Below are 25,895 nucleotides of genomic sequence, written 5' to 3'. Positions count from 1 at the left end.
GATTCCAGTGATGACAAAATGCTCTTCTTCAATACTGGTAACGATGTTTATCGAGGAAGTGGTGTATGTCGAAAGGTGCTACGATTGTTGTAACATTTAAATTGAAGGATAGGAAGGCAATTTAGACGTTCAGGTTAGATTTGCACTGGATGGAAAATTTGTGCTCTAGCAGTATCACTGGCTTTTCTCTCCGCCCTCTGATTGAGGGTTCAAATCCTGAACCTAAAAGTTAGAGATGGAAAGGGAATCGCGTAAACATTCATTAGTCACAATAAAGAATTATCTTTGTTAAACTATTGCACTTATTTTAGTACTTGAGCGAGTGAAACGATTTCTTGTTCTGGGGAAGGCGATCCTGCAATGGCGTGGGGAGACAAGAAACATTCATTAATGTCGATACCTAGCATATCAACTGGAGTGGCGAATAATCACTTCATCTTAGGGGGAGAGAGAGAGAGAGAGAGATTATGGGTTCTGATAATACTCAAAAAATCTGGACATCATTGAATTAAAGGTTTCAGTGGAGACTGTCAATGGGCTGGAAACTAAGGATCTTCAACAAGTCACCGGAAACCTGACAGGCATACCAATTAAGAATCTTGCATTTGCCTCTTATCAAAACTTCACTTTGGCTTCTATTGCGGTATAAAATGCCCTAGCATTGAGAAACGAGTTCCATCTCAAGATCAAATACGTTCCTTCAACACCATCTACAGTACACACAAAAGTTTCATGGATGATTCAAGGCTTTCGCTCACTTTTCTGTACCTCGTTAGTAGCAAATAACAACCGTCATTCTAATCCTTTCAGAACCTCAAACCAACTCCGTATCTTTAATTTCAACTGGCGGCCAACAACATCCAATCCCAGTGCACAATACTTTCTGAACTTGCTTTGTCATACTAGTTGAACTTGGAAGGTGCAGAAGAATTTGGGGAAAACTTACAGTTCATTATGACACAAATAAAAAAAAAATTATATATTTGGTCTAATCAGCAAAACCAAGCAAGAGTCCAACCAACAGCTACTAAAATGAGCATCAAAGAAATGTCAGCACAATAAATTCACACACATTAATTATTGTGAGTTGCTGATGCATAAAAAATTCGGCAGGAAGCATGTATTTTTAGATGATCAATAACAGATTGTATTCAGTGATGGAAACTTGTTACATGGGAAATGAAGAAACATATCAGTTAAGCTGAATATGGGTAATGGCTAATAGTGCTCATTAGATGATATGCAATAAATATTTCTTTCTACATAAGAGGACTCAAATTACTAGACCTATGACAGTGGCGTGTGATGATAAACTGGTAAATATACATTCCTACTCAGTCAATACACCAGAGAAGAACTCTACTTATGAGTCTAAGATGCCTTCTCTGGGCATCAGCAAAATCTCTTTTCTTGAAGTACTATCTATACAAACAGATGGAGCTCCCCTAAATCAAAAGGCCCCGATCAATTTCTTTGCTCGGCAGCTTTGGATGCTGCTCTCTTTTTCTTGTGTTATAATTAACTTTTAAAATAACATCACAGTACATTCTATCATTTGTTAGTAGCTTGTACACCCGTTACATGACAAGAATCAAAAACCCTAGTATCTGTGCAACCAAAAAAAAAAAAAAAAAGAGAAAGAGAGAAAGAGAAAAGGAAACAAAAAAAAAAAAGAAGAATTAGATATTGGAATTTTAAACAATATATAACAGGGACCAAGAAGGCGGTGCAGTGGATCAATGAACAAGAAGAGTGTTAACAGAATTATCAACAAAACTTGATACGAAGGCCTTGACAAATCTCCCCACTGCCAAAACTGGTCCTGACAGGAGGTTATTGGGCTCTATACCATATCTTACCGAATGTGTCAAAATATAATGTAATAGCAGCACAGAAGCTATATAATATGCTCTGAGTACAGTATTGAAAAATTACCTCAGAAGCGTCTTGAATTTTTTTGTGGAGGATATCCCGTCATTCCCGCTGGGTCCTTTCTCCTAATCTATCACCAGAGAATATAACATTCATAAGAACAAAAAAAAGTCGTATCAAGGTACATCTTCAGCAAAACAAAAGAAAACCTGCTGCTGCTGATGAGCCTGGGCAGCAACACCTCGCTGCATAGGCATGCCACCAGGATTCATCCCACCACCCATTCCAGCCTGAGAAGTAAGATTATAAGCAGCCATGCCTTGAGGTTGGAGCCGTGGCATGCCCATAGGCATAGGGCGGGGAACAGATCTTGTTGTCATCACATGAGGACCGGGCATGCCCCCAGATACTGCATTTCCTGATGATGCCTGCTTAATTATGAGAGAGTATGTCTGAGGATAACTTTTAGACAAACAGTTAAGTCCAAGAGTAATTGGGGATAAGTTACTGCTTATAGCCACAGGGCTACATGATTCCTTTCCCTATATAGATGCAAAAGTTCTACTGCACTGATATTCCATAAATGCTTTGAGAAAAAGTTGGAAGCACTAAAAGCCAATTCATCACACCTCAAAGTCAACGTGGTTCAGAGTTGGTTCCAGCAACAAATTCAAGAACCACAGATGTCTTTGAAATGCTTTGCACTTGAAGAAACATTACAAAGAAAACAATTAACAAATTTGACAGACATCTTTTTCAACATCCATCTACATCCAGAAGAGCAGATCAATTCATTCTAAAACCCAATGCCATGCAAAAAGCAACCGGAACCCAAACATCAATACCCATATAAGCATCACAATTCCAACTTTCAAGTGCTTATTAATGGAGAATGTGCAAAATTTAATGGCATGGAATCGTGATATATTATGCTTTAATGACTATTCTCAATTTTGCCCAGTAAAGGTTGCCCTACAGTAGGATTAATATCCAAAGAGCTTTTTCTGAGTAATGCATCTTTCTAAACCTTGATTTATGAAGACAGTATATCCATTCAAAAATATTGCATCATGGTGAGGTAAGGCTCTTGAAGCTTCCAATGAGACCAGAAATTACAAGGAATACTCTGAATTAGGCTATTTGCAGGGAAAGTAAGGCATCTTTATCCTTTTACACCCTCGCAGATGTCATATGACTTAATGTATCCATGGGAATTCTAACCCTTTCCCTTCTAAAAGTCCTTTGCTTAGTACTTACAGACAATTTAGCATATAACATGTATATATCAGGCACAAAATGAATTTTTCAAAGATCGAGGAGAATCAGGCCATCTAAAACATTTTCAAAACCAAAAATCCTAATCTGACAAGTAATTTCACTGAGTCATACAATTTTCACAAATCACGTTCACTATTTTACTCCTTTAAAAATATTAGATCCTACTTTGATAAGACACCATAGTTCTAATTCTAGTTTTCTCGAGCACACATTAATTCGTGGGAAACTTCTGTCCACTCTTCCATAAGAACAAAACTTGTGGCTTGCAATTATGTGATACTTCAATTAAGCCATCCTGAAATAATCATTCAAAAGAACAAACTTGAGCTTGAAACGGCGCAATAGGGACCCTATATATTAAAGTAGGAGCTTCCCAAATCTTTGAAACATGAACCAGCTTGCCAGCCCCGCTATTATAATGGCAAGGTGGCCCAAATCTTAGCCAAAACCACATAGAGCAAATCTATGCTTGGAATTGGATTTCACCGTCCTTAATATTTTAAGAGTTATGTTTTAAATGTTTGTGATAGAGTCGGACAATTGTTCTTCAACAAATTTAAGACGGCTTTATTATCCTTGATACTTTATAACAGGACTTGTCTACACTGTTAGGCTAGCTACCACTGAGAGCCAAAGAATTTGGGAAGAAAATCAATCTACCCAAACTCATATAACCAATAAGTGACCAACTTGTATTTATAATAATAGTATGTGACTGTAATGTTAGGAGAATACCTCTCACTTAACACTTTCCATGTCTAGTCAATCTTGAATGAATGCCACTCTCTTGCTATGGGATATGATGTAAATGGTTGTTTTACCAATATTTTTCTTGAACAGTTTGACAGGGTTGCCACCTATGGTGGTTTGGGTGAAACAAACTAAAACCATACCAAGATTTGGTAGAAAATGCACAAACGTTAGAGGAAAACAATGAAATAGGAAAAAGACCACCAAAAAGAAATTAATCCAGTAAAATATATAATTAGCATTGTGCCAATTCCTGATCAAAGGGCTTGTTTCAGGAGACATGAACCTATCTCTATATGGGGCCGGTTTCACAATGGAAGATTTCCAAAACAGCTTCAAATATAAATAATTTCCACAAAGTCTTTTCTTCTATTTCCTTCTTTACTCTCTTCAATCTTCATAGAGCTGGTCATTGTCTTGAATTGAGAAAAAAGAAACTGCTAGGGTAACATGTTACTCAGAGTGATAAGATTTTGTTTCCCTTACGAAGAACTTGAGTTCTAAAAAGTGTGGAATGCCATTCATATTAATCTGAAAGTAAAGTGAAAATGCAATATTTTTACTTTTCAATTGTTGAATCCATAATAAAAGAACAGGTTTATGACGTGATTTTTTTTTAATAGAAGATGAGAACTTACAATGTCGATATTATACAGCACAGATTTATGAATCTTTTAACCCTAAATATTGATATTTGCAATCTATATTTACATAAAGAGAAAAACATAATTTTTGCAAAAATAAATGCATCATATAATGACTAGTGTCAAAGCCAAGGGATAGTACATCTATGCTTGTATTCCAAAATATGGATATATATATATGCACAGACTTTCAGTTCTATATTTTTTCTAAATTAATCCTCCAATAACATAGAGGTACATAGATTCTAATCTCATATAGTATAGATGGAAAAAAATGTTTAGCAAATATTGCACACATAATTAAGTGTAATGCACGAGTAAAGGAATGTGAAGATGTATATCATTTGCATGTTTAAACAGTAACACATATTCCAAATATATTTGCAAAAAATATCATTTCTAAAGCATATGATTAGCATAGGCACTAGATATCGAAATTTTGTAACAAGAGGTAAATGGCATATGTTCTTTGTTTCTCATTTTACATATGCAAACTGGAAATAACATTTTAAGACCTTAGTTGGACAAGGTTACAAGTCCTGAAGTTTAATTGGTAGAAAATCTTGTTCAACAGCTTCCCTAAAGGTGTTCTTTTCAATTTTAGCCAGGCTTAAATCAAGGAAGAGGAGGAGAACATCCTGAAAGTAGTAGAGGCAAAATAACTAGATATTAACCAAGAGACTTGATATCATCTAAACACGGTCTAATACAACATCTAGTTCATGTCTCAGAATTTTGTTATGAACATTGTAAGCCTATTAACAAGTAGAACAAAATATTAAGTTGCATCTCCAGTACTCATGCAATAGACAACAGACTGTGCAAGGGAGTGGACCATAAATCTTATGCAAAATGAAAATAAACACATAATTAGATGCTACAGGGGACAACAATCTCAAACACCAAAACCCAGATAATTCAAAATGTATGTTGGAAGGTATTATTACTCCTTGTAGAAAAGAGAATATCATATTGTTCCTTCTTGTTAATTTAATCACTCAGTGGCAATATGCACATACAATAAAAGCTTTGATAGAATTAAGGGACTTAAAGTAATGAACTTGAAAAACATACCGGTTGAGAAGGTTGAAGACTAATTGTTCCTTCAAAATCAGTAGTTGTGTCTACTGGCCGATTAGGATAGTTTACAACTTTTTCTCCAGGCAGTGGTGGCACAAGCGCACTGGCAGTAGTCAACTGGTTAATATAAAAAAGAATAGGACAGACTTTTCACCCTTCTATTATTTTCCTTCCCTCCACAAAAACACCCTCACCCCCAACCCTCCCTCCCCCCCCCCCAAAACAACCCAAAGGGACACCCTGAAAGTTCTGACTAATCTGAAGCAAAGTACTGAGAATAACAATTATTCATAATAAATTAATAAATTCTGCAGAATTGGATTTGCAAAATTCGATTAGAAGTACAGAAGAAAAAAGGTTTAGAGCACAGTACATACTTGCGACCTGGCAAAGGTTCCATCCGGAAATACCTACAGAAAAGAAAAGAAGTTTAGAAGCCACTTAAAGGACATCTGATTCTTAAAATCAAAACAAAGAGTATAAACGTTAGACTACTTGGTCTCAAACATTAGCATTAAGCCACTTGCTGTCCAACATCAGAATGTGAACAGTAGGTTCCATCCCCTAATACCAATTACTCACTGTCAATCTCTGCACATTATTCCAAGCTCCAGCTTAAAATGCATTGAGCAGATGGAGAGAAACTTCCTATGGATGGTAAGAAGGGGAAAAACAAATACTAGGGTAAACCAGAGTGCTGTAACTTATCCCATCAGGCAAAGTGGTTTGGGAATTAAGGTTTCTTATGAAGATCTGTTGCAGAAGTGGCTCTGGAGAATTGCTATAAGGATGATGCTTTGGTAGAAGCAAGAGATGGAAGGTAAACATTCAGTGCAATGGAACTAACATGGGATAACTAAATGATAGCACCCCATATGGTTGTGCCTGGTGAACTAATATAAACAGATAGGAGAACCTCTAATCATGAACATGTGGAATAACTTTTCGACTGAATATTGCTATGGGATAGCACAAGTTTAGGATTTTCCCTCTGTAGTTGCCATGGCTACCAATAGGCAATTTCTGTTCCTCAAATAGGTCTTAAGTTACTGCAGAATCCTTTTCTAAGAAAAGATGAGGTTCAACCGATGAAGAGCCTTCTCGTCAGGATTTATTAAGTCAATCTTGGTGGCACAGGGAAGGACACAGGAAACAATATGGAACTCAAATGCATCAAAAAAGGTGGTCTTGTCTTTTTTTACTACTGCCTGGAACTACATTCCCACAGCTGAGAATTTCAGAAGGGGAAGATTCTTAAGTTAGTGTTATCTGTGCAAGGACAGGGGAGAAGATCAGGACCATCTGCTGCTCTATTGCAAAATAGAACATGAACACACATGAATACTCGGCTACGCTCAAGTCAGTGGAAAAGGTGATGTTGTGCTGGAAAAGGATACAAGGACAAGATGTATTTAGTAGCACTTGTAGCTGGTGTGAATGAAAGAAAAGAAGGGCTTTTGAAGGGTATAAGGACAATTGGACCACCACCTTTTTGTGCCCCATTCCAAGGGACTTGGACCAAGTCTGCCAGTAAGGAAGCTTCACCAGGCTACAATTTAGATGGCAAATGCGCCCAACTCTAAAATTGGGGTATTCTCAATTTGCTCACCATTAGAGGGGAGTCCATATTAGTGTCCTTTACTCCACTTATACATATGCTAAGACTCAATGTGTAAATCCCATCTGACGGGGAATCATGGTCGAGGCTTTTGTCAAGGCACATATTCAAGGCAAGATGGCAGGATAAAGGTGACTGGATGAACATAACAGGAATACTATGTGGAAAATCAAAGACATAATTCCGTCTTTCATTCTTTCTAGCCCAATCCCTTCATTTCTCTCTGTAGCAAACATAATTCCTTCCATTCTTGAGAGTTGGAAGGACTCTCTATTTTTAGGGTAAATACAGAAAAGCCCTCTGTGGTTAAGTGAACCTACAGAAAAGCTCCCCATAGTTTTAAAACACACACTCCAGTACCTTGTGGTTTGAACTAATTTGAAAAAGTGATGGAAATCATTTGAATTAATGGATTTGAGGTACACGTGCCCATTTTGCAAGTATTTGTACTGGAAACAAACAAATTTTCAGCTGATATAGATATTATACCCTTAGAGTTCAATAAAATTCCCAAAAACTCCTAAATATAACTCACCTTTTTTCTATACTTAAAATAAATATAAAAATATTCTCAAATGCAACGCACCTTATTTCTATGCACAAAATAAATAAATAAAAATTCTCAAATACAACTCACCTTATTTCTATACACAAAATAAATAAAATACCACCACCGTTTCTTCATCCGTTACCACCCCAACCTCTTGCCACCAACACTTTCCACCTTCTGCCACCACCCTCCCCTCCATCACCACCCCTCCCTCTCCTTCTTCCTCATCTCCCTACCCCCCCTTCCTCCTCCATCCCATCCGCTCCCCCACGCTTATTTCTATTGACTTCTTAGGCTTCTTGATGTATACTTATTGCATGACACTTATATTCAACTATAAATATATACACATTTAATATGCATGCTTGGCCAATAGTTCCATCATGGGTAGAAGAGCCTCAAAACAAGAATATGATAGGAAGAAGAGTTAATCAGGCATAAACTACCAGATTAAAAAGACAGCTAGACAGCTACTAGATACGATGCAACATGTCAAACCTGCTATCAAGACAAGAAACTTGGTGCCTCAGGAAATAGTCTCTTGAAAAATAACAAGCTCTTCACAGCAAGATTTTCAAGTTGTATCAAGAAACAGCAAGCTCCAAAAAATTCGTGCCAGAACACTATATCCATATGATCAGTGGGGAGTGGGGAGTGGCCTTGATTAGTTTTCCATTTTTTTTTAGCCCTCTTAATGATGAGCAAGTAATACCATTTTAACAAAAATCATCCGTTTTCCTCTGACAATCAAACACAATAACTACAGTTTTCATGGAATTACACATGATTAATGAAGAAACAAGTCAAATATCCAACACAAACCAAAACTAGTTCCTTCATGTGATCTGAATTCTAAGCCAATGATTACTTCTTCTTTCACTTGGCATACTTACATTTGTGGCCAAAAGTATAAAATATTTGACAGAATAAAGCAGCTAAAATTGTTTTTGACAGAGTAATGTGCTGATATTTTTTGGTGTGTGGGCTTAAGGACAGGAAAACTTATTCATCTCCTAAGGACTGGAAAATCAAATAAGAAACAAGAAAAAGAAGAAAGCTGCTTTAACAGTGCAACAGGATCCAACCAGGTCTCTGAAACCAGCCTAAACCAATGCAAAACACAAAAAACCAGAAATTGGATTGGTGGTCCTTAGAGTCATTAGGAAAACATTCCAAGACGCTAACCACCAGAATATAGGTACAGCATCTCCTAAGCACTTTCACTTCCATGGACTAGGGAAAACCATAAAGTGCTTTCTCTCTTTTAGGCCCTCATATATTAAGCCAATATTTTGTAAAGGTAAGGTGTAAAAGGAACCTTGGGAGACTCTTTCCAGACACTGTTCTTAACATAACAGATGGCATTAGATTGGCAATGGATAGGGTGCTTGCAAAAATTAGTGCATATAGCAAGGGATAAAGAGCAAGTGGTTATGCAACTCATCTTAACAAACAGCCACAGTTCCTTCCCGATTCCACAAGAACCATGAACCACAAGATGAGGACTGAAAAGGAAGTCTTTTGTTGGTTGAAGTAATTATATTAAAACAATAGTAGACAAGGAACCATCAATTCCCCTGCCTCCAAACCAGACGGCAAAGAGCGAAGAAAAGATAAACTGAGCCAATCTTTTCTCCACGTTTAAGATAGCATACTATAACAATATCTTTTCCCCACAAAAATTATCACAGCCTAACTGTTTAACTTCTGAGGTTATCATAAACTGAGCATAAAAAATGTTGCAGCTAGAGACCAGACAAATGTCCATCAATTCAGGGGACAAACCATTGTCATACGCACATGAGAGATACATGCATCAACACATGCAGGCATGCATGCATGTGTACATACATATATGTATATATATAGAGAGAGAGTTCATACTCATGCTCAAGAGCCTGAGCTGCTGTAATCCGTTTTCGTGGATCATATCTGCAAGTAAAATCATATTGTGATAAGTAGTAACCTTTTAAATAAGATGAAAACAAACCCAAAGAAAAGGGGGAAAAAAAACACTGCACGAACTATCAAAAGTGGAAGCTATCAACCACAGACAAGGAACTAAATTCGACACACACTATCTGTACATGGATTGTGCAGCACATGGTCTATTGGCAAAATAAAGAGTAGCAAATACCCAGACTAACCATGAAGAGTTATGATCTGTAAAAAACCATAGAGAAAGTAATTCAGTTTAGGTGATTTTATGTCGGTCACCATAGTACCCCAGCGCAAGTAAATTGCTTTCTAATTTAGTGAGCAAAGTTGAAGAGGAATGTGACTTCTTGGAGAAGGAGCAAGAACACTTTCTCAAGCCATAAAAATTCATTAATGAAAAAAGTTTGCAACCTCACAAAATTTTAGAAATATATTAGTATATAAAAGAGAGTCATTCTTCACTGATAGCACTTTTAAACATTTAACAGCATGAACCAAGCCAAGAAGTAGTCACATACTCGAGCATCTTTGAGAGGAGATCATAGGCAGGATTTTTTGGAGAGAGATGAACAACACTGTACAGCCCAGCATTATCACTGCAACAGTGCAAAATGCAAAAGAAATGTTGCTTAGAAACAGGAACAGACTTCCATGAGAGGAACTAAAGAATTTGTACTTTTTGTTAAAACCAAAAAGACTAGATAAATGAGAAGTAATCTTACTATTTACGCCCTTGAATTTGTTGCACATCCGCCTGCCAATGTGGGAGATTGACAAGGGTTGGCCACTTCTCTTGCGTGGGATGACCTACAGCCATGATGAAATTTTCAGGCAGTTGCTCCAAATTCACTACACAGAGGAGGAGTTGAAAGGACTTTACCTAGGACCTTAAATATCTTGTCAAGTTGGTCAAGCTGCATAATGAACAGTTTTTTATTAGGATACACCCACAGAGTAATGATTGAATGTTATTTAAAAGGGTTACAGTCCTTGAAAGGGTGTTGAAAGCATGTGAAAAGATTCATACTTGAAATGGGTTTGGTGTCCCTTTCACTTCTTGTCCTTGGAACAGAGGTTTAAGAGTCAGAAGCTCAGCAAATATGCAGCCAACAGCCCACATGTCTATTCACAATAAACACTTCGTTTTAATTTGAAGATAACAACTTGTACAGGACATGGAGTGTTAGGACTTAATCAAGGCTTGCAATGAGAACAATGTCTAATCCAGTGCCATACCAACAGCACTAGTGTAGTGTTTCGCCCCAAGGAGTAATTCAGGTGCACGATACCAGATAGTTACCACAACCTGTCATTGATCATTGAGCAGATCAATCGGAAGACAAAATGAAGAGCTATATAAAGCAATATCATGTCACTAGCAGAAAAAAGAGAACATACTGTTGAAAACATAGAACTAGTTTAAAGTCCTAGCCAAGAGCAAAAGAGGCATAAGAACTCTTTGCAGAATCAATTGAATAGAATTTACAAAGACTTCAGGTTATTCTGAAAAAGCAACAGAATTCTAGTTCCAATATCAACCAAAATATACCCATAACTCAATTGGCTTATCATATAACTATTATTAAAAAGGACATTCCACCATGTGCAGGTTGTCCAGTGATATAATCATGTGCTCAAGAAATGTCTGCACATAAAGTCAGTCTGGCTCCAATAAATTAAGGCAGAACCAGCATGTTGGACTTCAATAGCAGCAAAGTTTCAAGGAAGTTCATTTAATAGACTCAAACTCAAATTTGTAGTCTCTCTAGACCAAAACTATCTTTTTTTACATATGAAATTCTCAATCTTATTTAATCATTCAAGGATAGAGTTCTGCCTAAAAGAAATAGTGGATAGACACAAATAAGAATCTGCGGACATTACTAAAGAGGTATAGATACAGCTTCCAGAAAAAGGTGCAGCTTTCAACCAACCAAAACACAGTGCGCAATGGAATTGGAAGGAGCTAAAAAACTACCAAACATTCAGTCAAAATTTGAGATTACCTAGAAGTAAATTTAATCACATCCCAACAAGTACCTAGAAGAATAAACTTAATCACATCTGAACAAGAAATAATCTCACAAGACTGTAGGAACTAACTAATTTACATTTCAAGAGAACTAAGATACCACCTAAGTTCAATAATTCTCAAAATACCCCTGAATCTCAACAAACCAATAGAACCTTCCGACTTATAAAAATGAACCCGTTATCTATCTAATACAGAACCTTGCTGTGACATCAAAATGCTTTTGTGTTTTTGTACATGAGTAAAGAAGACTAAAGAAAAGAAAATCAATCAACAGGTACAATCTTTCTGAGAACTCAACAAAGGGTCACAATCCAATGATCAAGAGAGGCAAATGCTACCCGAAATGAACACATTGCTTGAGTATGAAATCAGATGATCCACTCAAAAAGAGACACAGAACCACTAATATATTCTAGCTCCAAACTTGATGGGCCTAAATTAATATTCCCTCGATTCAACTGTTGAAGTCTCGACTCCAGCTTCCCATATCTAATGTACCAAAGTAAGCATTGGTCTTCGGAACTTGGTATAGAACAATTAACTTCTTGACCACATTGCCATCTATTTTACATACCAATATACTAGTAGTAATGAAAGGTTTTGGAAACATGATTGGTAGATTATCTAAATCAACGAACATTAAGTGGAAAAGCATGAATAGTCAATAAAGTCATATACATTCAGCACTGAACTGTTTAAGGTTTCAAAGCATTTACTTAACTATCCGAAATGGCATACTTCAACTACTTAATCAGGTTTAGCTATTATGTCCTTCGATTTCATCTAAGTTCAAGGACATTTGCATCCATTCAGAAATGTACTTATATGAAAATAAGCATATCCAGTTCCCTTTCTCTTTTATTCTATCCCCATTCCCATACATGAAATCGCCTTCCCCCAGCCCCATAACCATCAACACCTTCTATCTTCCAAGGCAATCCCATCACTCTGAACCCCCAAGAGATATCTCCACTCAGTTATGCCACCACCTGATTCACCCTCTCACTGCAAACCCTACAACCAGCTTATCACCAACCAGCCCACCATTAACTCTCAAATGCACAAGCAATCCCCCCTTCCCCCAAACATACATCTGACAAAACACTAGTGATTCCTGTCTAAAGTTAAATATAAAAAGCAATTGATCTTATCTCTCCTGAATATCAACATTAAATACATGCGAGATCCTCCTTTCTTCAGAGATTATGGGCCCAATTTGTTAATCTCCTGCAACATTATCTGAAATAGACAAATAGCAAAAAGGTGCTGATGGACAGAATGATACCTTATTTGTCCTTGTATCCTAATTCCAATCCTAATAAATATCTTATCTTCATCCATAGAGTCCTATTCTAATACCTTAGTTATCTTTGTATACTTATCCTACTCATTTAGTAGAACTGATTCAGCATCATATTCAAAAGACACAGAACTCTCAAAGTCATAATGTTTACGAGGTATACAAATACAAAAAGAAGTCCAAAATACTTGCACACATAACATATCTATAGTTCAAGTCAGTAAATTTAGCAAAAACAAGAATTCATGTCTACATGGAATATGGTTACGAAGCTATACACCATAAGGAATATGAAACGTGTAACAACCATTTTGCATTATAAGTATCATAGAAAAAAATAATCTCCAAGCAGAAGGTAAACTTTAACAATTAGTTAATAGGGGAAAGGAGAGAGGAGAAGGAACAGAGAAGTGGAGGAAAATTAGAGGAAAACCTACCCCATTGTCGGATAAAGCCTTTAATGGGCTTTGGTAAATCCTTGCAAGTCCAAAATCAGCAATTTTAACAACTCCGTGTTCTTCGCCCTCACCCATTACCTAATGCACATAAGGTGAGTGAATTTACAGGTAATAAAAGACAATTGTAAGTAACAAAATCACCCAGGTAAATAGAATTTATGCGCATGTATTAGAGTCTGAATGCCCAATGAATGAACCAAGACATACCAGAATATTTGATGGTTTTAGATCTCGGTGCACAATCCAATTACTGCAGAATAGTTTTATACAGTAAAAGTTCAGTAAGAATTAGCTTAGAGAAGTACCAAAACAAGATATTTAAATATGCCTAACCTGTGAAGATAATTTAGACCATTAAGCAGTTGCCACAACAATGACTTGATAGTATATTGATTAATCGATTGGTTAACCTTGTCTCTGTGATGTCTAATAATTTCCTGCCACATACATGTACAAAAGTATAAGCCATTGAGCTTCTTTTCTTGACTTCAGAAAGAATATCACCTACTTCAAAACAAAGCTCTCCTGTGGTGATATGCCAAAGTCGTTCTTTTTTGGTATAATGTTATTGCTCAACAAAAGGAAAAAGACATTTTAATGAAGACCTCAAAGAGCCCTTGCTCTTCTGCACTCTGTTTTCAAGAACAAATAAATTGTATAAAAGAACTTCATGCTTTGCCAGTTCCACAGGAAAATTGGATTTAGCAATACGAACTATGGAATGTGGCAATGACAACGCTAAACTGAATAACCTATGCAATAAAAGGAAAAAATGTACAAGCTTATAAATGATACAGATCGGCATGCCATCAACTAATATGATACATGAAACAGAGCCCAAGACGAATCTGCAAAACAATCCTCAATTTTGTGAGAGCTAAGTTGGTTGGCTAGATCAATAGGTCATACAAAAGGAAAGGTTACATTGTTATCTTAGACAAAACACAACGTCTTATTGTAGAATGGCAGAACAGTCCTAGGACATGTGCCAATTTCATTCAACTCGCCTTATTCTAGTTATTTGAGACAACTTAAATGGTACATGCCACCAATAAACATATCATAACATCAAGATCCCTGTCATAACATAAAAACCACATAAACAGCCATCTTTTGTTTCATTCACAAGTGATGCATCAACAATTAATTATGATATTCAATACAGATTAATTTGTTCTGAGAGAGAAACAAATTGAGAAAATTTTGTAGTACCCATGAAAGGAAGTGTATACTCACATAAAGATCATGCTCAGCATAATCAAAAGCCAAATACAGTGACATATCTGCATGATTGATGTGCACGTTCACAAGCCTTACCACATTCTCGTGGTTTATCTCCCGAAGCAACTGCAGCATTGTTCATATCGTTTACATCATTAGGAAAGACCAGAATCCTAAATTATATAATAATAGTCATCATATCTACAATATTGCTCTTTTTTTCTTTTTTACCAGAAACCTTACTGCTCAGTCAAAATGCATTTTAAAAAGACAAACAGATTACTTAAATCATTGAGGTGTGGTAGTTTGATACCTGTAATTTTTCCCACACAAGTACCTACTGACAAACAAGCCAAATGAATGGGATACACAATTTAATCATAACGTGTCACATCCTGCTTTCTCAATTGTGTTGCATGAGCTCATAAACGTAAATGATGGCGTAAAATTTAATTACATATAACAAAACAATGCTCCAGAATAGCCTGATACTTTGGCTTCGATCACCGATAGAAAACTTGGAAACGAAGTCTAAGTTAATATTTTATCCCCAAAAATTACTCAGCTGAACAAAATGAATATCCAAATGAATAAATTCCTAAAAGAAGGAAAAATTTAGCCATGTCCATTCATTCTCCACCTATAAAATGAGTAGAAATTCCCATAATATATGAAATGATTCCACACAACATTTTTTAAAAGCACTATATTCAGACTGTTAATTAACTCAAAATGAGAAATTGTACTACACTTGTTCTACATAGCCTACATTTCCCCAATGATTATTGATATGCCATATGATATAATTAGCTATTACACAAAGAATTTTTTAAAAGCACTATATTCACTGTTAATTAACTCAAAATGAGAAATTGTACTACACTTGTTCTACAAAGCCTACATTGCCCCAATGATTATTGACATGCCATATGATATAAGCTATTACACAAAGAATTTTTATTTGATTCTTTTAAAGATCATTACCTATGTCATATTCCATATGATCCTTACATGGCATAAACAAGACATAGAGTCCATTTGGATGCATGGAATTCAACTCAAGAAAGGATTTCAAATCAATGAATTTGCAATTCTAATTAATTGAGACACATTGTTTGGTCAAAAATTTTCAGAACAAGGAGATTTTGAGTCTACAAACATACTTGAGGTCAAAATATAAAAATTAAAAAGTTTTGAGGGTAAAGGTTTAATTTCCCAACTTTTATTTCTTTTTTCCCCATTAAGAACTAGGAAGCTATACTGGTAATGTCCCTGCTTCTGTCTCTCATGTGTTTCTGGCAGGGACACCAACGTGAAGCTTAATAACATTTTTCTTTCTCTCACAACACACAGCGGACAGGCATCCGTATACAGTGGGACCATCAGAATAGTAGCCGTCTTCTTTTCTTTTGCATCTACTCTCTTCTGTCTGGCAGCAATGCCCACCATCCTCCCAATTCTCACACACAAGCACAGAAAGCAGCAAGCAGCAAAAATAACAAGGGAGATAATGTGGGATTTGAAATGATACCTATTTTGAGGGAATTTGAAATCCACCAATTTTAACTTCTAAAACCCTGTCAACAATTGGTGGATTTCAAATCCAAATCCTCATTGAGTTATCCAAGCACTAGGGGACTAGGATGAGGATTTCGAATCCAAATCCACCCAAATCCCTCAATCAAAGCCAACTAATAGATACTTCTTTTAAACTAGTAACTTCATAATACCAAAATGATTATCTTCCCAAATTAACCATGTTGTGGCTTGTAGTTCGTAAGTTATGCATTAGGATGTACCAAAACAACATATTACAGTATGTAATTTTCTACTGTTTTCTACTCTATCAAGACAATATTAGTAAATAACATCTAGTTACATTGTATTAGCATAATCCTCATATAACAACTGTTAAACTATTCTAAACTTTCATAACTACAAATTATACATTTTCATAGCTATACTATATGATAATCATTTGCTGATAGAGTATCACAGTAAAAATAAATTGCAAACATAAATTACACTAAAATCCCCTTTCATTTTAGTTGTAGTACCACCTTTCACCTCAAACGATTCAAATAGGCACTTAAACCCTAATTTGGGTGCTCCTGGACAAAAACACCCCAACTTTTAGTATCCATCCTCCTCCTTCATTCGCTTTTCTTTGACCTTTAATTTTTTGTTTTCCATTTCCGTTTCTCTGTCTTTCCCATTCCTACTTCCCAGCTGAAACAAACCCCCAGGAAGCTGAACAATCATGCATTTCTCTACATTTAACATACATGAACAAATAAAAAAAATGCATAATTAAACCTAGCAGAAACCTATATGTTATTCTTCAAAGCCGTCAGAGGATTACTACTACCATGATTTCGCGGATGGCGGTAGGGGAGACGCCGTCACCGTCCTTTGACTGCTTGAATTTTTTGATAGCGATCGATTTACTGCGATTAGACTTGATTCTCGCCAAGAAAACCAATCCGTACGTCCCCTCGCCTATCTTCCCGTTCAAATCGTACTGCTGCAACCACTCCGGACGATTTCCATTGCCACTAGTGTTGTTATTACCGCTCATCGAGTTCGAATTCCCAGCTCTACTGCTGCTCTGATTGGTGTTTCCATCTCCCATTTTCAATCGGAGAAAAAATCTCCTCGAATTTTCACTGTTCGATCAGTTAGCTCCTCAGCTGTTCTTACTATCTGTGCACATGCATTTATAGACGCCTGAGAACAACAAAAATCCTCCCCAATTAGGAATTCTGCTTGTATGAAACGATTATCTATCGAGAAATTGCTAATTTAGTCCCTGAACTTATTTTCTCATGTAATGAGGTCTGGTACTTTGTTTTTTGTCTATTTAGTCCTTTGCTGATTTTTCTACCAAACCAGTTTGCTTTTTATTTTGTGGAACTTTTTTATTGTTTAGCAGTTATTTTAATATGTATAAGTAGTCATAATTTATCTGCAATTGAATATTACGAGATAATTATGTAAATATGTAGTTATATTTTTTTTAAAAAAAATCTAACTATTAATAGTAAGATATAAGAAGGATCCAACATGTCTAAAATGCATGCCAATGTAAGGGGAGAAAAGAAAAGGCATTGAATGACAAAGTTGTCATTACACTTGGGTGGACCTTATACTTAAAAAATTTAACATGATCTAGTATTGTCAAAACGACAAGAACAAATTGTTGCAGGTAATAATCAAGAAGCCTCTATTGAAAGAAAAATTGACCAAGAAAGCTGAAAATGTGGAATTCCATCACCAACCCTATAAAATACCTTAACTCATTATCACATGATTAACGACTAGATCATAATTGAATTAACAAGCAAGCAAATAAAAAGTGCACTATGTGCATGCATGTTTAGTATGACAAGAGTGTCCAAGCGAAAATGCTGATTGAAGAATTATAAGGGCAGAAAAGTCAATCCTTGGAAAGATGAGACAACTTACATGCAATGGTAGTCGAACTTTATGATGACGAATAGACAAATGGGTCTTGTAAAGAGACGAACAAAAGATTTAACACGTAACAATAGTGCTTATTATTATTATTATTATATATAGGGTAAAATACATAAAACCCTCCTGTGGTTTACCTATTGTACATAAAACTTCCTCATTATTTAAAAACCCACACATAACCTCCCTATACTTTGGACTTCTTTGGAACTTGGATGGAAAGCATCCAAACTAATGGAGTTTGTGATACACGCGTGTATTAAGTGAGTTTCAAGTGACATTGTCAAGGACTATTCAGTATTTTGTCATTTCCTTTCCTTTTTTTGGTTTATTTTCCTTCTCCATTTCTTCCCTGCTCACTACCAAACTGGTCAATAACACCAAAATGGTCAACGACACCGGTGAATACCAATCATCATCAGTACCACCACCGATCACCAGTAGCTCCACCATCACCAACAATCACCAGCAACTCTACCACCAATCATCATTAATTTCAACGCTCAATGATCCCAAAATAACACCAAAAAATTTCCAATTAGATAGAGCGCGAAATAACAACAAAAATTCTCAATCTAATAGTCTCAAAATATTAACAAAAAATTCTCAATCAATGATCCCAACCTAACACCAAAAGCCTTCAACATATCAATCACATAGTGGCTCTGCTATCAACTTCAAATTAATCCCAAATTCAATAGAAACATGAATAGCAAAATTAGATCTGACGATGGCCATTTGTCGGTGGTGTCAGTTGAAGGACGGATGGAAGGAAAGGAAAAGAAAAGGGAAGCAAAAAAAGAAAAATCAACTAGCGGGCAAGGAGGAGAAATCAAGGTCCACTACCTTCATATAATTAGAGAGTGAACACCCTCTTGGCTTGCTTGGAATACTGAGAGACAGAGCCTCCTAATCAACTGCGATGGGGCCGAGACCTTTGAACAATTGGTAATGAAGATACAGACGAAAGAGTCGGTTTTGTTGCCTAAGAAACTGATGATTCAGAGGAGAAAGAGACTAAGCAATCCAAGTCTCCAAAAAAAGTTGCTGCTTAGATTTGGATTCTTAATTTTACAGAAGAACACATGAAAAAGTCATGAGTCTAGATCGACAGTGATAGAGATGCTGTTGAAAATGAAGATGGCGAGATGGTGATAGCGAGATGATGGCAATAATGAAAGGGTGGTGTTGGCTGGATTGATGGGGCAAGAAAAAGAAAGGAAAATCAAAGGGGAAAGGGAAAACAGAAAATTGTTCTGAAAAAAAGGGAGAAATAAAAGCCCAGAACGTTCTGACATTTCCTTGAAGAAGATGATATTTCTTATAAAATTTCAAATGAGCCCCTTAGTTCTACCTTTGTTTCAAATGAAGGAAGAAAGTTTTTAAAACTTTAATTGAGCCCTAAGTTAACCTTTGATTTAGTTTGGAAATAGGGTTAATATAGGAAATTTACATCTTTCCGTCAATTTGGATGATTTCTATCCATTATCCAAAGAAGTCCAAAGTATAGGGAGGTTATGTGTGGGTTTTTAAATAATGAGGAAGTTTTATGTACAATAGGTAATCCACATGGGGGTTTTATGTATTTTACCCTTATATATATATATATATATATATATATATGAGGAGTTTATTAAAGATAATTTTGTTGGATAATGCAAATCGAGATAGAGTTTGCCATCATTTACCTAACTTGTCAAAGGGCCAACTGTGGAAATGGAAACCTACTTTCATTTATTCATGCTCTTCTCTTTTTTTTTTCATTTTTATGTATTTTTTTAAAGTTTTTTTGAACCTTAATTTTTCTTCCTTATCATCCTCACCACTATGTATAAAATATGTTACTATATACCTTAGTTTACGAACATGGTACATTTTCTATAGGTTGCAAAAAGAAATACAACAAGTTCTTATACTTAAAGTGCGTACAACATTTATAATTAGGGACTTTAAAAGAAATTAAGTTGCACATGCATTCTAATTGAGCATTACTGGTACCTTTACCTTTTCCTAAACTCTTTCTTTATATCTTTATCCAAGGTGTCCAAGTTGGATACAAGGAAGATTTACTAAAGGACAAGTTAGAAGATCATCTATTGAACCCTAATCAAGATTGCTGTTTGAGTTGGTCTCATAATTGAAATTTAGAATTTGGGAGTGTAAAGATTGCTCTTACTGTATAATAAATTACATAAAATTGAGTTTTAATCTTGTGATTGATTAGCTCAAAATCAAATTTCTTGTTTGAGTATCTATTTGGGAAACAATTTATGACATCAATCTATGATTTTTTGAGATATTTGAGAATTTTGAGATTCAGGTTTATGTTTTATTAGATGGATTTGATAATTTATTTAAGGAAAAAGTGTTTTAACTAAATATTATATAATTGATAGGTGTCAAACTAGTAAGTATAAAATTCCTATTCCAAAAACATAATTTTGAATGCAATAGCAAAGAGTAGGGTTGTATTCAAAGGATTGGGTGATTTTTTTTTTGTGCAAACAGTAATAGTGTTTCAAGGAATTAAACTAACATAATTCAATTAACAAAATAAAAAGGCTAAACTTAATAAAAGTAGATTAATAAGAGACAACTTTTAGTCGAAGGAATAATTTCGACTTTGGTTCATCAACTAGTCATTGATGTAAAGATAAATTCACATAGTCATAAATAAATTGGTTATCACTGTTAATAAGTTCTAACAACCTGCCTTTTCTTACTTTTTTAGCTACCAAGGTACGACTATTAATTACTTCTTTAATTCAATGATAACCCTAGGTACGACCATAAGATTTAATATATTAACAGCATAAAGATTTAGAAAAGCCATCAATTCTAATCAGCAAATACATACGAAGGTTTATTTAAACTAGATCATATATTCTCGTAACATATATTCAAAAGCTTCTTTTACAATTAAATTTTATAACACTTACCACAAATATCAAAACTATCAAACAATTACAGATTTAACATTTTAGATGCATCAAATTATTTTGTCAAATCAAATAAGGGTCCGTTATTTAATCAAACAAAACAATCACCTTGAGAAGCATAGAGAATATACATATACTCATAAACTAATGAAACATAAAAATAAAATTAGATATCACATTTGTTGTAGAACCAAAAGTCTTAATTAATGTTCAATTAGAAAAAGAGAACTTTAGCCGCTCTTCACAGTGAAAACATAGCCAAAAAAAAAAACTAAGATTTGCTCAGGGAATGATCTTAAAAAGAGTCTCATCTCCTTATTAAGCATCTTACTTAAGCAATACTACTACTTGGTAAAATAAGTAATTTCTGTTTATAAAGGAATCAATGACAACTAGCCTATTAAGAACACCAAGTCCGTTTCTAATTAATCATCTAGAGTTCCATGCAATAGGGGCCACTTCAAATCCCGCACTCTCTAGACTTCAGAGCATAATAAGATTTGCCGACACCAAACAAAGTTTAGTCTTTTAGAAACTATCTTTTAAGGTCCTTTTAACCTCAAATTCCTATAAATAGCACCAAACACAAAATATGAGTAAAATTTATCAATTAACACAATACTTGACTAGGGTTAAGAGGGAGTATTCACAAATATAATACAAGTTAGCTCTCTATCAATAATTGAAGATGAACTATTTAGATCACTTTTGAAATAAAACAACCACTTGTCAACTTGGGAAAACTCTGGCTACTGCTTAGGAAATTTATGAGGTATTAACTAGTGAAACTGTCAACTTGGTATATTGCATCGCAATTGTCACCTCAGGAGAACAAGCATTGAGGAGAAGTGCAAGTTAATGCTCGAGTCCTGCTTATTAATTGCATATAAGTAGACTTCATCAGGTTATGAATTGTGATGTGCCAACAGGGATAGAGGAAGTAGTCGTCTTGCTTCCTAGCCAACACTATGAGAAGATCAAGATGATCCTAGGCAATTGCATGTTTTTTACATGGTAACAGACTATGGAATTACAATTCAAAGGGTATAAAGCATATGGCAAGCATGAAATATGTAGTCAAGCTGGGACGGGAACGCTATCATGGAAATCACTGGCCAGCCCATTAGTTGATGTCTAGCAGTTTGAAGGTTCAGATTGCATACAGGGGCTAGAGTTTTTTATTTGCATTTAGTATTTTTGGAGCATTCCTTCTAATATATTGTAGTGAAAATTGACAAGCAATTAGAGTAAAACAGCATAAATAGTAACTTTCCATCAAATGCTTGAGAAAAAGCTAGAAATGATCATTGAAAAGATTCAACAAAAAAAAATATTTAAGTGTATTTTAATTGTTTTATAGGTGAGGAAAGTGACTTTGACTAGAACTACTTCTAACTTGATGATAGCTTTTTTTGATCAAGCTAAGTAGCTGTTATACTTTCTATCATTTCTAGAAAAAGCTTATGAATGTAATATGTTTGAAAATATTATTTTGTAATGTTCAAATTGTTCAACTTTTGACCTGAATTGATGGCTTCATTCTATATATGTAACTAATGTTGATTTGATAAATTCACATTGATATAAAAAGACTATATTTTCTATTCAAATGCCTCTATAATGTTATGTTACATGCTCTAAAAATAGAGATGTACTTGTTTTAATTATCAAGCAAATTTTGGTTAGTTCCACTTTTCTAACACTTTTTTGGGGTAGATGTTTTCTTTAAATATGATTATGATACTCGATGGGGATTTTAGTGCCAAGAGAGACACAGAGGTTGCACTTATTTGCTTTTACTTAAGTTATTAGACTTCATAACTTAAGAGGTGTTCGATAGCCTATTAAATATTTCAGATTAGTGCATTGGTGCTTTTTATATTAAATTTCTTAAAAGTAAAATATGCTTGCATCTGAATACATTAATACCTTTTCTCAAAAAAAAAAAAAGACCCACTTAATTTGTATGCAAAAAATTAAGTGAGAGTTGTATAAGTTGATTTCCCAAATTTTTTATTATAACATTTATTCATTAAAAATTTCTCACATTTCCACATATTTTTGATACATAAACAAATACTTTCTCTCATACACATAATCTCTCTTACACATATACACAAACACACTTATCATATTAACATACAGTTTTTTAGTATTAAAAAGTAATGCATTTAAAAATTTAACGTACATATAAAAATTGAACACATTATTACTATTAAATAATATGATACACATGGTATAAAGTATTTCAATTCAGTGATTGTAGTTTGGTTGATTATCAAATAAATTTGACTTTATGGGTTCAACAAATCAAAAAGAACTTTAGCAAATATGTTTCAATCTTTAGATTCAAACTTCAGTTTGTAATCTTACTAAATGCTCTGTTAATCTTTCTTTCTCTTGTAATTAATAGTTATTAGATTTATATTAGATGTTTATCATGGTACTATATTACTAAGTTCAAGTACATTCATATTTTATTATTAACTATAAAACTTTCATGGGAATTAGAATTGCTATTTTTCTTGTGATGCACATAATGGATTTAAAATTTTAGTTGTTTTAATGTTTAAATGTCTTGTGTCGTCTAGTTACTTTATTTGAACATGATGGTATTATCTCCTACATACAAGATGTGACACTTAAATTTGGTTTTGCATCGTATTTTATCTCTAATTGTTTTGAATTAATAATAAAACTAGGTACGAGATTTGGTAAATATTAGATTGTATAGTTTTCTCGTAGATGTCAAGAATCAAGAAAGAAAATCTTTTGTCTCACTACTTGTTTATTTTAACTCAATAGTTATTTAATAAGACAGAGTACATCAATTTATCAAATCTCTGATATAATAAAGTACAATAATTTCAACAAGTAACAAAATCATAAAATTGTATCCTCATAAGAGTAACTAATGCTTAATGCACACTTGTGTGCATTGCAAATTATTAGTATAGCAAAAGAAAAAAATAAAACATCAAATAGTTAATTTTATTAGTAATAAAATAGTACAAAAGCAAGGACTGGCTATTATTTACTATATAACTAACATTATAAAAGTTATAATTCATTCTTATCCTAGATGACCAAAATTATAAGAATGGGATATTTTTTTATTCAAAAGATAGCAAAAAAATTAATACCGTTCGATCTTTCGCACTTTATATATATAGTAAGATATACCTAATATGCCAACTTTGAAAAATATGCAGATTATTTGCCTTTTAATGTAACAAACAATTGATTTCTTTCATTTATTATAAGATAATATGATATAGTTAAAAAAAATCAATTTCAAATCACAAATCAATCAACTTAATTAGATACATTTAAATTTCACATGATTTTTCAGACATAAAAGAATATTTCAAAACTTTCTCAAAATTGGAGTAGTTCTTTTCATACACTCTTTCTGTCAATTGCAGTAATTCATTAATTGTCTACTAAAAAACATTAGCCAACACCATTATGAATTAAGTTAAAAAAAAAGACCTCATCAATATCTATTATGAATTTAGTCTGAGATACATAACATGATTAACACTTATGGTTGTTTCCTTAGTGCATCGGTTGATCTACCTTTCTGATGACTGAGAAATCATATTTATCAAGATTGTAGTGCTTGGTATTGAGACATGATTGATATCCTACTCTTGTCGGGTAGGACACTGTAACTTTACCTTTTCAATATCTTATTTAATACTTTGTCAAAACTTCTTCTGAGCATAAAGATTACCTTCTATTAGATTCACTAATTCACATGTTCGCACTCAAAAGGGAAAAGAATCGTAATTATATGTATAATGTATAACTATATAAGGACGTATAAGTTTAAAAACAAATTTGTTAAAAAGGTTGTTGACAAGAGGAACAATAGAGTTGCTGACAAGGCTAATAATAGAGCACTTTTCATTTTGCTGATATACTTTTTCATTTATAGGATGTTTGTTTAGAACATCTTAGTTGTAGTATTGAGATAAACATGATTTTTTATTCTCAATTATTAAGAAAACTTAAAGAGTAGGTTTAATATCAGTGAAATATTAGGTCAGCTTTTTTTTTTATTTTATCAATTAACAGTATTCTTTTTAATTTAGTGCCAAATGAATATAAATTTTGATACTGTGAAATACTGACATATTCCTATCTGAATCTATCTATCTATCATTATCTAATAAATTAGTTGTTATGATAAACTTATGTTGTTATGATATTAGTTAACTTCTATTTAGTGAGTTATTATAATAAACCTGCGCTGTGATTTTGGTTAAAAAAATAATGTGTGATACTCAAAAAACTAATCTTGTAAAATACAATTATTTTTCTTCTATTTTGTTATTTTGGTAAATTGCTATAATTCAATATCACACTATTATATGTAATAACTTGATATTACACTACAAAGGCATATTTAGTTTATAACAATATATAAATTGAGCAACTACTAAAGAGGAAACTTGTCTAATCAAATGTAAATTATGTAATTATAGCGATAAATGAATTATGAAAAAATAAATAGAAAATCATATATTCAAGATGTTTAGACTTTACATAGATTTTATGAGTTATTTGACTCTTATTTCATGTTATTATTTTGATTAGAAATTTACAATAGTCTAGATGATAATTATAATTTTATAGGGTATCACCATGAACAAGAACAAGAATACTCTAGCGAAGGTTATTAACAATTTAAATCAAAAATTTTCTTAGATTTCTCAGATTTTGTATTCTACAG

The 25,895-nt window shown here is 34.0% G+C and overlaps 1 protein-coding gene across 3 annotated transcripts; it reads right to left on the bottom strand.

Annotated features, from left to right (window-relative positions):
- Positions 1-699: 699 nt before the first annotated feature.
- On the bottom strand, positions 700-19,204 carry LOC113699141 (cyclin-dependent kinase E-1-like). Of its 3 annotated transcripts, none has more exons than XM_072058339.1 (17): positions 19,065-19,204; positions 17,113-17,471; positions 14,760-14,870; positions 13,857-13,960; positions 13,731-13,773; positions 13,503-13,601; positions 10,967-11,036; positions 10,758-10,852; positions 10,611-10,644; positions 10,453-10,537; positions 10,249-10,326; positions 9,677-9,724; positions 6,002-6,034; positions 5,619-5,727; positions 2,082-2,300; positions 1,936-2,002; positions 700-941 (listed from the first exon to the last, which is right to left on the bottom strand). In XM_072058339.1, exons 2-16 carry the CDS (start codon positions 17,374-17,376, stop codon positions 1,937-1,939), a joined length of 1,458 nt encoding a protein of 485 aa, XP_071914440.1. In that variant the 5' UTR covers positions 17,377-17,471; positions 19,065-19,204; the 3' UTR covers positions 700-941; position 1,936. The 3 variants fall into 3 exon arrangements, with proteins under 3 accessions (XP_071914440.1, XP_027075071.1, XP_071914439.1); XM_027219270.2 differs by lacking the exon at positions 700-941 and adding an exon at positions 1,406-1,607; XM_072058338.1 differs by lacking the exons at positions 700-941; positions 19,065-19,204 and adding exons at positions 1,406-1,607; positions 18,210-18,232.
- Between the last annotated feature and the right edge of the window lie 6,691 nt (positions 19,205-25,895).

The sequence above is a fragment of the Coffea arabica genome, chromosome 7c, assembly GCF_036785885.1.
Source record: "Coffea arabica cultivar ET-39 chromosome 7c, Coffea Arabica ET-39 HiFi, whole genome shotgun sequence".
NCBI classification, from domain to species: domain Eukaryota; kingdom Viridiplantae; phylum Streptophyta; class Magnoliopsida; order Gentianales; family Rubiaceae; genus Coffea; species Coffea arabica.
The sequence above is the reverse complement of the archived record's forward strand: the minus strand, read 5'-3'. Positions and strand labels throughout refer to the sequence as shown.

Coding starts and splice junctions, on each gene's coding strand:
- LOC113699141 (XM_072058339.1), bottom strand. CDS start 17,376: ATGGGAGATGGAAACACCAATCAGAGCAGCAGTAGAGCTGGGAATTCG. Junction 13,602..13,730: donor TAAAACCATCAAATATTCTG/GTATGTCTTGGT, acceptor TATGTGCATTAG/GTAATGGGTGAGGGCGAAGA. Junction 10,327..10,452: donor CAAATTCAAGGGCGTAAATA/GTAAGATTACTT, acceptor GCACTGTTGCAG/TGATAATGCTGGGCTGTACA.